Below are 16,279 nucleotides of genomic sequence, written 5' to 3'. Positions count from 1 at the left end.
ACATGTTCCCTCTTCCTGTGACCAAGCAGCGAGGAAATCACATAGCTAATGCGTAAGGGCTATTGTTACTCAGCGGGATGACGCCTCAGGAAAGAGGGCTTGAGTTGCTGAAGAGACCCAAGATCATGCAGAGCTAAGAAAGCAATGCTGCTGTGCAGTGGGCATTCTGCTAAAACACTATAAAAACCTCAGATTTGTTTCCCCTTGCACTGGTTTTGCTATTCCATTACTGCTGTTTTACAAGCAATTTTAGGCGCAACAGAAGCATTCCTGCCCTGTTAAAATTTCTATGCTGTTTCCAACTTGAGATTTCTTCTATGTTGAATCCAACTGAATATCTCTGCGTAGATTCGTAAAAACATTGGTAAGATCTAAACTGATAAAAGAATTTATGCTGATGAAGTTCGTTAATAACCTGACTGATCAAAATGCACCATGTACTTGATAATCTAACTGTTGAATGTTTAATTCTCAGTACGTTCCTGCGATGGGACATTCTGCTTCGAATGTGGTGATACTGACCTGAGAGTACATGGCACAAAAGCTGAGGAGGGCCCCAGATGTTGCTCAGAAGGCAGGTGGTCAAGAACTCAAACACAGCAAAGGCCATCGCTTTGGGAGGACAGAGAGGAGGTAAGAGCTATGGGTACAACAGGGGAAGAAGGAGGCGAGTTGGGAAATTACAAAGTGTAGCTTTTTGGCTGGCAATCTGGTTGCAAGGTATCTGCAAGGCTTCAGGGCAATCAAACTGGCTATCTGGGTGCTTGCTGAATAGAGCACGAGGCTATGAAGTGTAAAAGGAGAACAGGATTCAAAGAGTGTGCTCGCTCATGTTTGAGGAGGAAAGATAAATGTCCCATGTATATTACAGAACAACACACCAGTAATTTTTAACGAAGGCAAGTGCAATGATGCTGACCCAGTTTTCTCAGCCGGAGTTGTCGATGTCCCTGTGTTGTCATGCACTGAAGGCTGGTTGGCTGGACCAGGGTCTGGGCTGGTTTCCATGGGTCAGTACAGTGAGAGACTCTGATTTTCAGGTGAATCTTCATGCAACAAGCAGTCAGTTTGATTTGCCTCAGCATCTTTCTTTGTCCTAGCTGCAAAATGCCCGTAAAGCATGTGTCAATGCCAGCATCCTGTATCAAAATCTTACCCAGTTTGCCAGAGCTTGAGCACTGCTGGAGGTTTATTTTTTTCATTCTTCTTTCAAGTTATTTCTTCATCCTTTCTTCCAGTATGATACTGCCTGGTGTCTTAACTGAATTACTTGCGCCATACCTGCAAAAAATGTCAGTATTTCAATGTCAGTGCCTTAAGATTTCTCACCAGAGGGCAAGAGATTCAGGACCTCAGCTTGGCTCCAGCCAGAGCAGAATGAGGAGAGATGGACGAGGATTAAAACAAGAGGTGCCAGACTCAAACAGATAGATTTAAACCTAATTACTTACACACATTTAAACAAAGAGGGGGTGTCCAAACACTTTAGCTCGGCACATTCAGGTGAATAGAGGTACACAGACTCACTGGTCAGAAAACACTTCAAAACAGAGTGAGAAAGAGTAATTCACAGACTACAGGTATTATACAGAATTAACTTGCAAGATGAAATTGCTGTTGATTATAGTGGGAGTGAAAATGTTAATGTGCCAGATACATCATGCAATTATATGGTGTACAGTATGGTGTATATGCATACGGTTATTATTGCAGTCTCAGTTAGAAGGATGTAAACCATTTATGTACGTAAGCTTCTGTCTTTGGAAAAAAGAAGTTGATACTTTCCTCCCCTCATCCTCCCCTCGATAAGATGATACTTGCATCTCAAAGTGTCTGAGGAAATGTAAGAGGAGGTACTACTGCTTTGATTGATTTTTACTGCTTATCTTCAATGTTCTGTTATTTAAGTGTGTAATATTTCACATGTACCCGAAGTTTTAGATGGTCATGATTTCCACTGCATCTGTGTAAGAAAGGAAAGGTGATTGACAGTTTTGGCAGCAAGCATTTTGAAGGGGAAAAACAGGGGGGGAAAATAGCATAGGAGAGACCCAAGAAGAGAAAAAAAGATACAGAAGAAAAGTCCAAATGTTTGGCTAAAAAGGAAGGAATAGACTTGTATCGTGAAAAAAGTAGACAAGATTTGACAATTATCTTCAAGCAGGGGAGAGAACAGGCAAAACTGACTTTACCATAGTGTTTGAGCCTTGGTGATGGAGAAGAGACGGTAGTGTTATCCACTGTAACAGAGGAAGAGAAACTGAAGAGCATGACTGCAGAACAGTAAAATCCCTTTTGGTCAAGCCAAATGCAAAAAGGTGGTGAATCAGCCAAGATCATAGATCCGAGAACCTCTAAAGTAAGCATTATTAAATGGAGGACGAAAGGACCAGCATGGATAAATATGACTGAAAGTTGTCAAAAGTAAGTGATAAATAAACCCTTGTAGACAGATGAAATCACTTAAGAATGCAGGTTTAGTGATGCAAGACTCCAATGGCAGGCTATCCAAGGGCAGGATTCCTTGCCAGTTTCTGACTGATCCTTTATCCTTTTTTTTTTTTTTTCTTTCATTCCTTCAGAAGTGTGGGGGCAGCTTGTGCTGAATTGCTTCTTTGGGAAGGTTTTACTCATCTTAATCACAGATGATCAAATGAGCAAACTCATAGGATGAGTAAAGGTTTTTTGATTTCAATTATAAAAAATGACGGCTGAGTAAAGAAACCCATTAAAGCATGTATCTTTATTAAATTCTAAAACATTCTAGTCATCAAGATTTACAATTACTTTGCATTGTAAATTCTGTAAGGATAAGTTGGAGACAATCAAGTAACAGGAAATGATTGTGTTCCTGTCTTCTCAAGAAAAGCAGAAAGCAATTCTTTGACAGGGAGTGACTACACATACATATACATAGCTTAGACTTTTGAAGAAATACACTGACAGATGTGGCTGGTTTTTAGTAACAGTATTAAGATCCTGATGATAACTCCGTTACACTCTTGGAAGAAAAATTAAGTAGTTTCCAAGTTCCACTAAGTATCTCTCAAACTTGTATTCAGCTCGTTTGAAACAGGCTTCGGCTTTCTTACTCTTTAGCATTGACATCGTTGCTGCACTTTTTCTAGAAAACAAGGTAAACCTTTATCAGGCTAAAGTGCTTTTCATTCCTATAATAATGTCTCTTGTCCAGTAAAGTCATGCCATTATTTATAAAATGTCATACAGGAAAAGAACTTCTTTATAGCCAGAAATGCAAAGATTTTGCTCCTTTTCTTTGAGGGCAGGGCAGGGCAAAGAAAGAGATCTGTATAGGTGTATGCAAAATAGGCATGCTTCTCACTGAAGAAATCAATTTCGTAAGCCCACTGACAAGTTTAGAGTCATGTGCAGACATTATCTATTACACGTACATAGCTCTTTTTAACACACCTATATCATCATAGTGAATGATCAATTTCTATGTTACAATTATCTCCTTAGCTAAGCCTATAATGATGTTGGTGCTTTATACATTTGCTGAAACAGAAAAACACATCTAGTATTTTCCCTTGTGAATTTGGTGATTGGTTGCTGAAAAAAACCCTTTTCCTTAATCACAGTCCTGCTGTGCCTAAATATTCTATGTTTGTCAGGCGGACTCAGAAAGCTATGACACTGGCTTAAAGACTGTAACTTCAAAAATAGTTTTGGCTATTTATTTGCTGACTTTTTCAGGGCATACTTTGGTCAATTTTATGCATAAATTTAGAAATTTATCTTTTTAATTGATAGTCTCATATGACTGTTGGTTCCCAGAAACTCTGCTGTAAGTAGATTACCAAATATTATGTTGTAATAGCCTTTGCCTTCATGTACTATTTACCTGCACTGAAAGGAGAGAGACCTTTTTTGATCCCCGATTTAGCTGAAGGTACAAGCTATATCGTTGCCCTCGCACAAGTTCCTTTTGTCAAGAATCACACAATTTTTCAGCCAGCTGAGAAACAATCGCACGGTCCTCCTCACACAGAGGGCAGTGCTGGAAACAGCAGGGGTGTATAGCTGTAGTGCCTGACACTGCCAGAACAACTGAATGGTCTTGGAAGGGACTGAGAAAAATACTAAGTTACCCTGTGGCTTAATCAGACCTCACTACTGTCAAAGACAAAGAATGAAATGATGACATAAGATCTTCCAACCTTCTTATAACCTGTAAAGAACAAGCATGGGATTAACTTGAGGACTTAGGATGTAGTTTCTCACCATATTTTTGCTGACATGCTCTGATGACATGCAAGATAGTAGCATAGCACTTGTGCAAGCAATCAAATCAAAGTTTTATAACTACGCTATTGCTTAACAACGTTAGTTTTCTGTGCTGAGGTTGTTTACCATATAAGGAGTTTGTTCAACTCTTATCTTACCTGCAGAATGCATAAAACTGGAGTGGAAATAGGTACTGATTTTGAAATATTTTCAGAGTGAGATTTTCCTCCATAGTTCATCCCCTTTGTGCTACCCCGGTCATGCTGCAGGTCTGACCCTGGCTGTATTTGGTGAGCTGCAAGTTCCTCTTGAGGGATTCCCCTTGTCAGCCTATTGGAGGTGCAGCCTGGGACAGAACAGGGTCTGGCTGGAGCGTGGCTGAGTTTTGCCAATTGTCAGAGGGTGGGAGCGTGTTGCCAGGTAGCATGAGATAGGGCTGGGGCCTCTGTGAACCTGCTCAGAGGCTGAGCTGCCTTAATGCAGGACGGAAGATGGCAGAGCCATAGCCAGCTTCCTTGTGGTCTGCCCCTTCTGCCTTGCCAAGCAAACCTCAGTGCAGGACAGCGTGGCCCAGTTTGTTTTGAAATATTATTCTGCACTGGATTTTTAACATATACAGGGAAACTGCTGTGAAACTGCTGCGAAACCTACTGAGCAAAAAAGCTCAGTAGGAATGTTTCAATGAGATTAAAACAATGCAACACTGATCTTCTGTTTAAAATGTCTTCCGTACATCAATCTGGAAGCTTTTCTAAGGCATTTTGGAAGAAAATTTGCTTCCAGACTGATTCATAATTTTCTCAGTAATTAGTTCAACAGCAGTTCCACTTTCTTAAAAGTAGTCACTGAAGCAACCTAAATCCAGATTTAACGTCCATTAAAAAGGGAACGCTTTAGTGTTGGGATCTATATCGGTGTTCTGGTTCTCAGGAAAGTACTGCATTTTTATAAAAAAGAGGCTTTCATTTTTGGGCCGAATTCAAACCGAACTACAAGATGGATAGAAAAAATATTGTGTGGATAAGCTTGATGTGAGCTTATTCTAAATTTGAATATGGCCTCCTGGAGGCTATGGACGCAGAATTAAGCAAAGGATTAGACCAATTGGGGATGTAAGTTTTGCAAAAGCAAATGCTAACAAGTTTGAATGATTGGTAAGGTGTTACGTTTCAGAGTTTAAGCCAGTCTCTTAGCTATTAAAATTACAGAATCACAGAAACTGGAGGTGAAAGATATGAAGAGAGCATATTTAGGTGATTATGTTCCTTCCCCAGAGCATATCAACTATATATGTAACTCCTGATAGATGTTAGGCTACCATGCCATAACACCCTCCAGTGAAAGATATGCCATAACTCATAACTGCAATGCAACCTATTCTTATATGTCATTAATCTCAATTGTAGAAAGAGCTTTCTCGTGTGGTATCCCCTTTCTTGCCTTTTAAACCCATATATTTTTGTTGTTTTGAATATAGTACCAGAGTGTAGATTATTACTGCTTCATGGCAAGTATTTGTATTTTTTGTTATCACATTCCTCCATAGTACTTCCTTCTGTTAACACTTTCCCCAATCTTAGAGTTTGTTCTCCTAAATTGTGTTATGGGATCTCTGATAACTCTTACTGGTATTTTTCTGGACTTTCTCCAACCTGCCCAAGTCTTTTTGAGGTATAGCATGCTGTCCTGAACAGAGTACATGTCCTGGTTTCAGCTGGGGTTAAACCACGACAGTACACTAGCAGACCTAGATCTTATCAGCAACAAGTAGAGTGTAAGGATTACCTCCTGGGCCTTAAGCACGATATACAAGCAATATACAGCTTGCTTTTACAACAGCACGATCTTGTTAACTCTGGCTTAGCTTACATCATTTTCTGCAGAACAAATTACAATGAAACATTGGAAAGATGCTTTCACAGCAGCTCAATTGTGCTCACTTTCCCTGACGTGGCTTGTAGAGTCTTCTTGGGTGGCAGTGTTTTCTGGTCATTCATGGAGACTAGGCATCCACCAGAAACACAGGTAAGTACCTCCCCAGCTTCTCTTCCTAAAGGAAAAGCATGTGGTTTTTACAGCTGGTTTTATCATGAATTGTCCTTATGTACAAAAGACTTAATTAGGTGCTATGAAGAACAAGCTTAGAGAGAGCAGAGACCTGAATCATGCTCACCTCCCTTGTGAAGAACTTACCGTGCCTGTGCATCATGGCATCGTCACAGTCTACCCTTTCCTTTTTGTAGGTCCTCTCTTGTCAGATATGAACCATTCTTGGGAATGGAAATTTTGTCTGTGCAGCTCACAGTCTTGTCTGTCTTGAAGAATTACATTTTATTATTGAACAAAAATGTCAACATAATATAAAAATGTGAAATTCTTGTTTAACAGAATGTCAGCTGGTAACATTTAAGAACCTCACTACAGTGTCTATGGCTTGTTGAAATAATGGCAATATTTAGAGTAGAAAAAATGGTTGCACTTTAAAATGTTTTGGTTAAATAATATCAGACAGTAGAATATTGTAAGAAGTTGTATGTAGTGTAGAGAAAGAAAGTCACTTTAAAATAGGACAGATTTTTCTTATTCCCTACAAATTTAAATAAAATTCTTTGAAGAGGAAATTCCTTTTACTTGGAGCTGCAGGTTGCATTAGATCATCTGATTTCTTTAAAAAAAAAAATATCCTATACCCATTGATTATTTTACCTGATATATTAGCAGCCACTGAAAAAAGCAGAACAAGTTCCTTGGAACAGATTGTTTCAGTAAAATGTCTTGCCTTCCTAGTGCAGTGCTCAGACGTACCCCTCTGTGCTAGTTGTTCCATGAATACTTAACCTCTAGTTTTGGATTTATCTAGTGACAGGAGACCATTATCCTGTGAAAACCCTGTACCTTTTTTACAGCTACAAAAATAGACAAACTGGTCAACTGTGCTTCTCCCTCTTACGTGTAAGGGAAGAGAGGTTTGCAAAAAGAAAATGTATCTGGTAAGACCAGATAACGTATTGCTGAGGGGCAAAAATAGGACAAGCGTTCCAGCTGGGAGTCCCTCCATTAGCTCTGGCATGGAGCAGCCAAAGAGCTTGCCAACATCCAAGTACTATTTCATCTATACGTGCACAAAAGTAGATCTATTGGCATTCATACCTGTTGCTTTAAATTTACGTTTCTTCCTGTGAAAGCTTAAAGTAGAAATGTTGGCATCTGAAATCATGTAATCACTGCATTCTACAGGCTCCAGCCTGAGGCTGAGTCGCACTGGCAAGGAAAGGACTTGAACTGACTGGCATCAACCACAAAATGAAATTTAACTTTTTCCTCCCTGAAGAACTGAAATCTGCTATTACAACAGAGTTGTCTGGATTTTTTAAGGTTAAACCAGGAATATTCTGTGCGGACAAGGAGTAAATAAATCTCCAAAGGAAATGTGAATGATTAACTGATAACATAGGAAGAGGAAAGGAACGGTGGAGTTAGAGAGAGAGAGAGAGAGAAAAGTCTGACTGGAAGCCCGGTCATTTAAGTTCCTACACTTTATTTCTGTCGGTGTAGCTGTACAAGTCACATTAAAACAGCAGAAGTGATGCTGAGCCGTTTATTCGGGTGCTACCTAACACTCGTAAATGCAACCGCAGAAAAACTAGCTTAAAAATGAGAGGAGGAGTCCTGGAAACGGAAGAGCTTTAAAATCAAATACTTAAACTCCTTCTCCCGGGGGATTCCCGTGACGAGCCTACGTGCGATGGAGCTGCTATTTAAAACGAAATTTTAAATGTGCCTGTGCGGGGACGGAGGAGGCGACCCCCTCCCAGGGAGGGGGCCAGCGGGGCCCGCAAAGCGAGCTAAGGGAGCAGGCGGGGGGGAAGCCCCGGGGCAGGGGCACCCCTCGTCCTGCGGCACCCCTCACCTCGCTCCGCCAGCGCCTGCGGCGGGGCGAGCCCGGGTCTCCGCGGAGAGACCTTCCCTCGGAGCTTCCCGATGGTGCTTGTGGGCACGGAGCAAGCTCGGACCCGTCACAGCCCCGCAGGCTGTGCCCAGACCCGCACCGCCCCCCCCCCCCCCCGCCGTGCTCCTTTCTCTCCCATCACCGCCGGTGAGCTCGGCGGGTGGGAGCGCACGACCTCCCCCACCCCCGAGGGCCGTAACTCAGGAAAAGCTACGAAGACGTGTTAGAAAAAAACCCACAATACCAAGCCCAGACACCCCCCCCCCCCAAAACTGAACGGTTTTGCAGTCGTCGTTCTGCAAAACGAGCGCGGAGGAGTTGCGCGGACCCGGCGGTGTGCCGCCCTGCGCTGGGAGGGAGGGGGACACGGGGCGGGGGGCGGGGGGGGCTGAGCGGGTGCCGGCACCCCGAAAGGCTGGCAGCGAGGGCGGCAAGAACAAACCCTCACCGGCTGATCAGCGACTCGCCGGGCGTTTTCAGTTATGTTCGTGTGCCTTTCCCAACTTCAAAGCTAAAATCGCAGCAACAAAACACCACCCGCCCCGCGGTTCTCCCCAACTTCACACCCCCCGGTGAAACGCACGGCTCCCGCCATCGGGACCGACCCGCGACATCGCCTTCTGCAAAAACACGAACGAAGGAGCGCCGGGCGGTCCCCGCAGAGCGAAACGAGCGATCCAGCTGCGCTCGGCGCCTGTCCCGCGGAGCGGCCGCGCAAGGTGCGCGGGGCTCCGCTCGCTGCCGTGTCCCCGCCGGCAGCGGCCGCAGCAGCGCGGCGCGGGCCTTACTCGCCGCTACCGCGGGCGGTGCCCGCCGCCGCCGGGAACGGTGCAGGGCCACGGCGACGCGGAGCACCGAGGGCCGGGGCGGGAACGGGCGGAGCCGGGCCGGGCCGGAGCTCCCGGGGACGGTCAGCGTTCCCCCCCCCCGCCCCGCTCCTCCGGGCGCGGTCCCTGCGCGCCCCCCCGCCCGCTGCCGGCGGCCGCCGGGGCTCGGGATAGCGCTTGGGCATTCCCTCCGCCGCGGGGACACGCACCGGCGGGGCCTGCCGGTGCCGCCGCCCTCGGCAAACGCCCTGCGGCTTACGGCGGGCGGGAAAGGCGCTGCCGGGGGACGGTGGAGGGGCTTTCCGCCTCCAGGCGCTGCAGAGCAGTCCGCCCGGCCCCCTTCTCCCCCTCCCCGCGCCCGCTCCGGCCGGCAGCAGTTTTCTCCCACCGCCGTGTCGTGTCGCGTCTCCCCGTGGCCGTTGTCGTCCGTCCGTCGTCCTCCCCCCCCCTCCCCCCCGCCCCGCGGCGGCCGGGGGCTTGCTGCGCCTGGGCAAACACGCCGCCGGGGCAAACATCCTGCGCGGGCAGGTGCAGGGCCCCCGCGCCGTGACAAAGGGCCCTCCGCGGGTGATGCATGGGGCGGCGGGCAGCTGCCCGGTAATCCCCGCCGGCGGGCGGCGGCCCCCCCTTCCCCGCTGCCTCTTCCGTGCACGGAAAGGCGCTGCACCTGCCCCTAGAGGTGTGTGGTGACGATGGTGATGATGAGGATGATGGTTTCCTCTCGGAGCGCGGAGTTGCGCCGCGGACCCGTCGCGGGGGAGGCGGTGCGGCCGCCCGGCAGCGCACAGCGCGGAGAGCAGCTCGCTGCCGCCGCGGGGCTGCTCGCAGGTGCCGAGGGTCCCTGGCTCCGGGGCGCCGGCCGCAAGCGCCCCCTCCCCGGCCGGGGAAGCGAGGGGCTCCGGGGGTGCACCCTTGGGGCAGGGGTCAGCGCTGCCCCTGCCCCGCCGCCGCGCACCCTGTCCGGCCCCGGCCCCGGCCCCCGCCCGGCCGGGACCCCCGCCCGCCCGGCCGGAGCTGCCGTCGGGGCGCCGGGAGGGCGGCTGGCTACAACCGGGCTCCCCGCTGAAGCCGCGGCGGCTGCGGGGAGGGCGGGCGGCCCTTGGGGGGGCGGGGGGGGGGGAAATCCCGGGGAGGGAGCGGCCCCGCTCTGCAATGCGGTCCCTCTGCTGCAGAGGTCGCCACGCGTGAGCGGTCCCGCGGGGGAGCGGAGCGGAGCGGGGCCGGGCCGGGCCGCGTGGCGTGAATGGCCGCCCCCTCCCCCCTCCCTCCCGCAGTGCCCCCGGCGGCGCCTCGCCCCCCGCCGGATTTTTTTGTGAATGGGACGCTCACGGAGCGGGGCATGACGTCACCGCCGAGCCGGGCTTTGGCGCCCAATGGCGGAGCGGGCCTCGTCGAGCGGCCGAGGCGGTGATTGGCTGGCGGGCCCGCGCGGGCGCCCACGCAGGCTGCCGCGGCGGCAGGTATAAAGGGGAGCCGGCGGGCGGTGCGTGGTACCGCGGGTCGGCGGCGACACCGGCATCCTCCTCCGCGCCGCGCCGCTCCGCGCCGCTCCGCGCCGCCGGTAAGCACCGCGCCGCCCCCCGGGGCCGGCTCCGGGGCGGGTCGCGTGAGTCCCGTTTCTCCCCCGGGGTGCGGCAGGGGGCCGTAATGCCTTCGTTCGTGTGCGTGTGCACGGGCGGGCACACGCGTGTGCGAGGGAGCCAGCCAGGGAAGGGGGGAGAAAGTTAGTTCTCTGTCTCTCTCTTCCTTTCCCACGCCCGCACGACGTGGGCCGTCCCGCCAGGCACGCAGGAGGGCTCTCCGCGCATAGCCCTGCCCGGTGGCGGGCACGGTCCGGGCGCCCCGGGCACCCGTGGGGAAGCGGGACGTCCTTTGGAAGGTGCCTCGTCGTTCCCGTGAGGCGCACCGAGAACTGGGAGCTAGCAAAAGTGAAGCTGACGTGGTAGTTAAGGATGTGCCCCTTTGAGTCTAAGACACTGACGCGTTGAGAACAAGAGGTGCATCTCAAAGCAGATATCTTCAATCACAGGGTTGGTTTTTTACAGGTTTTGTTGTTATGATTAATTTTTAACTTAACCTTCTTCTGGTTTCAGAGTAGAAATATTTATTGAAATTTAACTAATTAATTCTTATAGTGTAATCTCAACTGGGATATTAGTGTGCTAACTGCCAAGAAGCAAGCAGTTTCAGGTAAAGTGCTAACAGTGGCACTTCATTCTTAAAAATATTAAACGCTAAACACTTATTTTTTTCTTGTGACTCATATCCCGTAACGGTGCTGTTTGTGTCGGACACACCAACTATGACATTGTATGCATCAGTCAGTCAGAAGAACGCGTTTTCTGCCAATTTGAGGGAATGTTTGCATTAAGTTGAATGCAGATAGCTGTACAGAGCTGCAGCTCTGAAAAGCTGCATTTTTATCCCTTGTAATACTGCTAAGTTACCTTAAGATTCTGAGAAAACCAAAGCACAATAGCAACAATCAGAAGAAATGGAAAGGTAATATTAAAAAAAAAAAGCTGTTAGTATTTGTGCTACTTGTGGCCAGGAAACTGTGACCTCTTTAGTAGAACTTACAGGACTGAGAGGGTTGGAAAACAGCCATTGCTTGATGTACCTCTTTGTTGTAGAGAGGAAATCATGGTTATGCTGAAGATTTCATCTTTCCTTGCTGTTTATGCCTTGGTTGTGTGCCAGATGGATAGCTTCCAGGCAGCCCCAGTCAGGTAAGGAGCTGGTCCTGTTGCTGAGTGCTGTATCTGAATGGCATGAAAATACTTAATATTCTTTAGAGGTCTAGGAGGGCAATAGACTACATTGAATGAGAAAGGTGCGTTCTTTTGATGCTATTTTTGACACTGTGGCTTCTTATTACATATATAAAACGCCTAATGCTGTGCGTAAGGATGGTTTACATATTCACACCAGTGAAAGACGGTGTCAGTGACATGCCGTAATGCCTGACAAACCCCTCTCTCCTGTGTGTGGCTCTCTGCAGCAGTCTGGGTTTTATTCATCCTGTTTTGCTTGCCTCTGCTTAGACCTGGCTTGGAGTCCATAACAGATCGAGTGACGCTCAGTGATTACGAAGCTCGGAGGTTATTAAATGCGCTGGTGAAAGAGTTCATACAGATGACAGCAGAAGAGCTGGAGCAAGCTTCTGAGGGGAACAGGTAAGGACTGCAGTCCTGGGGCAGGAGAAGGGCGATGGGGGAAATGTTATGTGCTTGATATTTAGCAAAAGCCATCTGAGCAGACCCTCTGCAGGTCAAGATTTTTTTCTTTTCTGGGGTTACTAACTGTGGTCACCTAACTGGTAAAGGATGATATTGCTGAGACATACTAATGTTGGTATCAGGAGAATGGTTTCCACCTAGTTAACCTGCTTCTATCTGTCTTTTACAACTGAAAGAGGAGGGCGATTTGAGCTTGAATGAGGGGGTTATGTTAAAATATGTCAGCACAAGGTATGTCTTCCTAGTGGGAGTGTTAGGGGCCATTCAGTCACTCTTGGATTCTCTGTCGTGAAAGTGCATGCTGTTGTAAGGCATGGTAAGTCCCTGGCAGAGGGGACGCGTTCCCCTAATGCACGCAGCGCAGCGCCGCTCTCCCCCGTAGACCAAAGGCATGCAAAAGCATTTGCTTTATCCTAACAGGATTTGTATTGCAAAGCATGGTGGTGATGTATGAGAGACTGAACAGCATGCTGAATAAATGGGAAGTAAAACTTCCTGACCTCTGACTCTGAGCATCCAAAAGGCTAATGAACTTGCTTTTCAGCAAAGTTGAATTCATTGAAAAATAGTGTTTTCCTTCTGACTGCATTTGTATGAACTTTCGTTGCATGGAATGTGATGTGGAGGGTTTGGGGTTTTGGTTGTTTTGGGGTTTTTTGATTTGTTTGGGGGTTTTTGTTGGGGTGTTTTTTTGGCTGTTTTTTTTTTTTTTTTTAGTTTCCTAACTGTAGATATTTATCTAGGGAAGAAACGCATGAACATGCATGTTTGAGATTACTCTCCCTTTGGGCATGTTTTTTTTCCTCCCTGCAGCCTGGATAGACCTATTTCCAAACGCTGTGCCAGTCTGAGTACTTGTGTGCTGGGCAAACTGTCTCAAGAATTGCACAAATTGCAAACTTACCCTCGCACTGACGTCGGGGCTGGAACTCCTGGCAAGAAACGAAATGTGCTGAGTGACCTGGAACACGAACGCTATGCAAACTATGGGGAACCCCTAGGAAACAACTAGACATGCTTATTTCTCCCCTTCTCCCTTTTTTAACCTGATGCATGTGGATCTAACTTTGATTGCTAACTTTGCTATGTTCTTTTGATTCTGTTTTCGACAGAGAATGTTTGAGATGGACCTAATGTTAGGAAGACAGAGAACATAACGTACATACCAAGCTAGGGAAAAAAAAAAATAAAAATGAACAGCACTGCCTTGACATTTCAAGCGATTTCCTTAGACCCTGATTAAAAAAAATTCTAAACAAGGCTCTTTATTTCTGGCTGCTAAATGTACAAGTAGACTCTTCTTTTGTGCTTGCCCATGCACTTGTTCAATAAACCTATTTTTCTATAAGGATTAGATCTGCTTGGTTTAATAACTTGTTTTAGAATGTGAGATTTCTAGGTAAGGCTAGCAAAATTTTACAAGTTGTCTTAATGTTCAAGAGAGGTAATGCCACTAATTTCTAGAAAAGTTGAAGGAGAACTTAGAAATTGAAATTATACACATACGTTCATATGTACTGGTGTCATCAGGCATACACGCAATCCTGTTAGTAAGGATCCTGAGAAGCAAAGGAATCAGGAAAGGCTCATACAGATTTGTTCAAACAAGCTAGAAATGTAATCCTGTTTAAAACTGGGTACTGAACACTTCCAGGTAAGAATTTCGTGTTCTTTTCCTTTTTCCTTCTTGCTTTACACTAGTATATTTAAAACTCGGGTATCTTTAAAATATTTTTATTAATTCAAGACAATATAATGTAGGTGAATTGTAAATTAAGGGACAAAACCAGATTTCTTTGCAGTTCTTCTGTTGCAGCACTGCATCTGTCTTGTAGTCAGAGGCCTGTTCCAAAAAATTGGCATTGATGTTATGAACGGTATTCATTGTTAAGTATTATTACAAGACAGTTTATTAATATTATCTGGGAAAAAATACCTCCTACTGCAAGAAAAGTCATTGCTTTAGTAGAAAATTCTTCAAGCAAGGACTGTGTGAATGTGTATGCCTTGAAGTCCCCATCAAGCAAAACTCTTAGCTGTAGGCTGAACTCTGAGCACAGAACTAATCCCGTTGAAGTCTGTGAACTACTCCCATGGTGAAGTGCTGTAGTAGACAGAGGTCTAACCCCAGGAAAGAGGGGATCCCACATTCCCATTAAATACGTGGAAACAGTATGTTTATGCGTGGTTCAGCTCTGAAAGCAGCCGGTGAGCTGCTGCGCAGGTACAGCCCTACTGCAGTCACCGACACATCTCCTGTTGTCGTCAGTGATGCTAGGATTTCTTGTGTTTTTTGGGCACCGTGGAGCATAGGTGTTGAAGTGAGAAGCTGAAGAGCAGTGTCTGCTACTGTCCTTCAGCGGCACTACCAACAAAACACAGATCTCAGCTTTTGGAGGAAGTGGGGATGGGGTAAACGCTCCAGACCCGGACCTCCTCAACACCTCTCTGGTGGTTATAATGACTTGCTGGAGGCAGGCAACGGCTCGGGTGTTGCTGAAAATCTGGCTTGGCTTAGTCTTCAGTCCAACTGCCCAAGAAAGGAAGGGCTCAGCCACCTTTTGTAAACTGAGACTGACGCTTAGAAAAACATAAAGACTCATCTTTTAGAGCGTGTAAGCTGTGCACAAAAAAGTTGCAAATGCTGGCTGCACAGCAAGCCTACTTCTACTGGAAAAATCTTTCTAAGGCGTAGCATCCCTTACTGACATTTCATTGTCTGCAGGGTGGGTACTTCAGGAACTAACTCTTTATTTTCCTCTTGAAAAGCAGCGTAACAGCACAGAAGAGGGCATGCAACACAGCAACCTGTGTGACCCATCGTCTGGCAGACTTTCTGAGCAGGTCAGGAGCAGTGGGCAAGAACAACTTCGTACCAACCAACGTGGGATCCAAGGCCTTTGGCAGGCGAAGAAGAAGCATTCAAATATAAAAAGCTTGAATGATAATGTGAATATGGTAAATATATTGCGATAAACTGAATCTGCAATGCAGGCAACCTGTGGCATTATCAGAATTTTAGTTTTGCTGGATGAGTAACAGACCTACAGTGGTAATCTCTGAGAAAGCAGAGCAAGTAACAGTATAAAAAAAAGATGTTACAAATATACCAGTAGCATATTTGGACTGTGAAGAAGAGCTTTCCTAGATGTTCTGCTTAGTTAATGCACTGCAATGCTAGTCATCTAAATGCAACAGTTTGGTTGGAACTATTTGCTTATGTTATCACTAATGCTTCGTTATCAACATATCGGTAACTCTGGGTTCATTTCTTTCAGATTGCCATGAAACCGAAAGTTCAACTTCAATTTCTAACGAAAGCAACTCTTCTCCATAAATCAAGACAGCCGAAAAGAAGATTAATTTTGCATCCTAATATTGAAAATGTCTTATTTAATACAAATGAAAACACTTCTGTTATGTATAGTACAAGAGAATCTAGTTATTAAAGTTAAATTATTGTATATTCTTTTTATATGCAACTCTATTTCAAATAAAATGTGACAGCATCTATTATTTATTTATCTTCCAGCTTATATGTGATCCATGCTACTTAATCCTAGCACTACTGCCAAAACTTGGGGATTATACTAAACAGCTGCCTGGCAAGGCATATGTGTATTATACGGTGTGCTATGCCTTGATGTAAAACACTTAACTAACCTGGTTGTACAGTATGTTTAAAAAAACGCCCCCAACACTTCAATATTGTATAATTTGTGAATTTATGCAAAATTAAAAAAAAGGTATTTTAGATACACTTGGATTGAGAAACTGATTTTTCATTTGAACACACTTAAGGAAACATTTGGCACTAACCCAACATCATTGCAGATCAGATGGCCCATTGATCTGCTACAGCTTTATTAATGATAAATACTAGGATTTGAGTCAAAAGTTCAGAACAGAAAGAATAGCTGCCTTTATATATGGTCATAAAGCAGTAGCTCAAAAAGGTATCACTTAATGAGACTTCTGCTAGAAAAGTAAAAAGAAGCCACAGTTAGATTTAATAA

The 16,279-nt window shown here is 46.2% G+C and overlaps 1 protein-coding gene across 3 annotated transcripts; it reads left to right on the top strand.

Annotated features, from left to right (window-relative positions):
* Positions 1–476: 476 nt before the first annotated feature.
* CALCB (calcitonin related polypeptide beta) lies at positions 477–15,998 on the top strand. 3 transcript variants are annotated; one of them, XM_052811838.1, is made up of 4 exons: positions 477–633; positions 11,658–11,753; positions 12,069–12,200; positions 13,077–13,614. In XM_052811838.1, the coding sequence occupies exons 1-4, from the start codon at positions 533–535 to the stop codon at positions 13,273–13,275; spliced, it is 528 nt and encodes a 175-aa protein (XP_052667798.1). In that variant the 5' UTR covers positions 477–532; the 3' UTR covers positions 13,276–13,614. The 3 variants fall into 3 exon arrangements, with proteins under 3 accessions (XP_052667798.1, XP_052667797.1, XP_052667796.1); XM_052811837.1 differs by lacking the exons at positions 477–633; positions 13,077–13,614 and adding exons at positions 15,036–15,221; positions 15,542–15,998 and having other exon boundaries at positions 11,637–11,753; XM_052811836.1 differs by lacking the exons at positions 477–633; positions 13,077–13,614 and adding exons at positions 15,033–15,221; positions 15,542–15,998 and having other exon boundaries at positions 11,637–11,753.
* The last annotated feature ends 281 nt before the right edge of the window (positions 15,999–16,279 follow it).

The sequence above is a fragment of the Harpia harpyja genome, chromosome 16 (assembly GCF_026419915.1).
Source record: "Harpia harpyja isolate bHarHar1 chromosome 16, bHarHar1 primary haplotype, whole genome shotgun sequence".
NCBI lineage: Eukaryota > Metazoa > Chordata > Aves > Accipitriformes > Accipitridae > Harpia > Harpia harpyja.
Note: the sequence above shows the minus strand (reverse complement) of the source record. Positions and strands in the feature narration are given on the sequence as shown.

Bases quoted from the DNA above. Each gene is read 5' to 3' on its own strand.
- CALCB (XM_052811838.1), top strand. From the start codon at position 533: ATGGCACAAAAGCTGAGGAGGGCCCCAGATGTTGCTCAGAAGGCAGGT. The intron at 634-11,657 runs GTAAGAGCTATG...TCTTTGTTGTAG, and splicing joins TTTGGGAGGACAGAGAGGAG to AGAGGAAATCATGGTTATGC. The intron at 12,201-13,076 runs GTAAGGACTGCA...TCCTCCCTGCAG, and splicing joins CAAGCTTCTGAGGGGAACAG to CCTGGATAGACCTATTTCCA.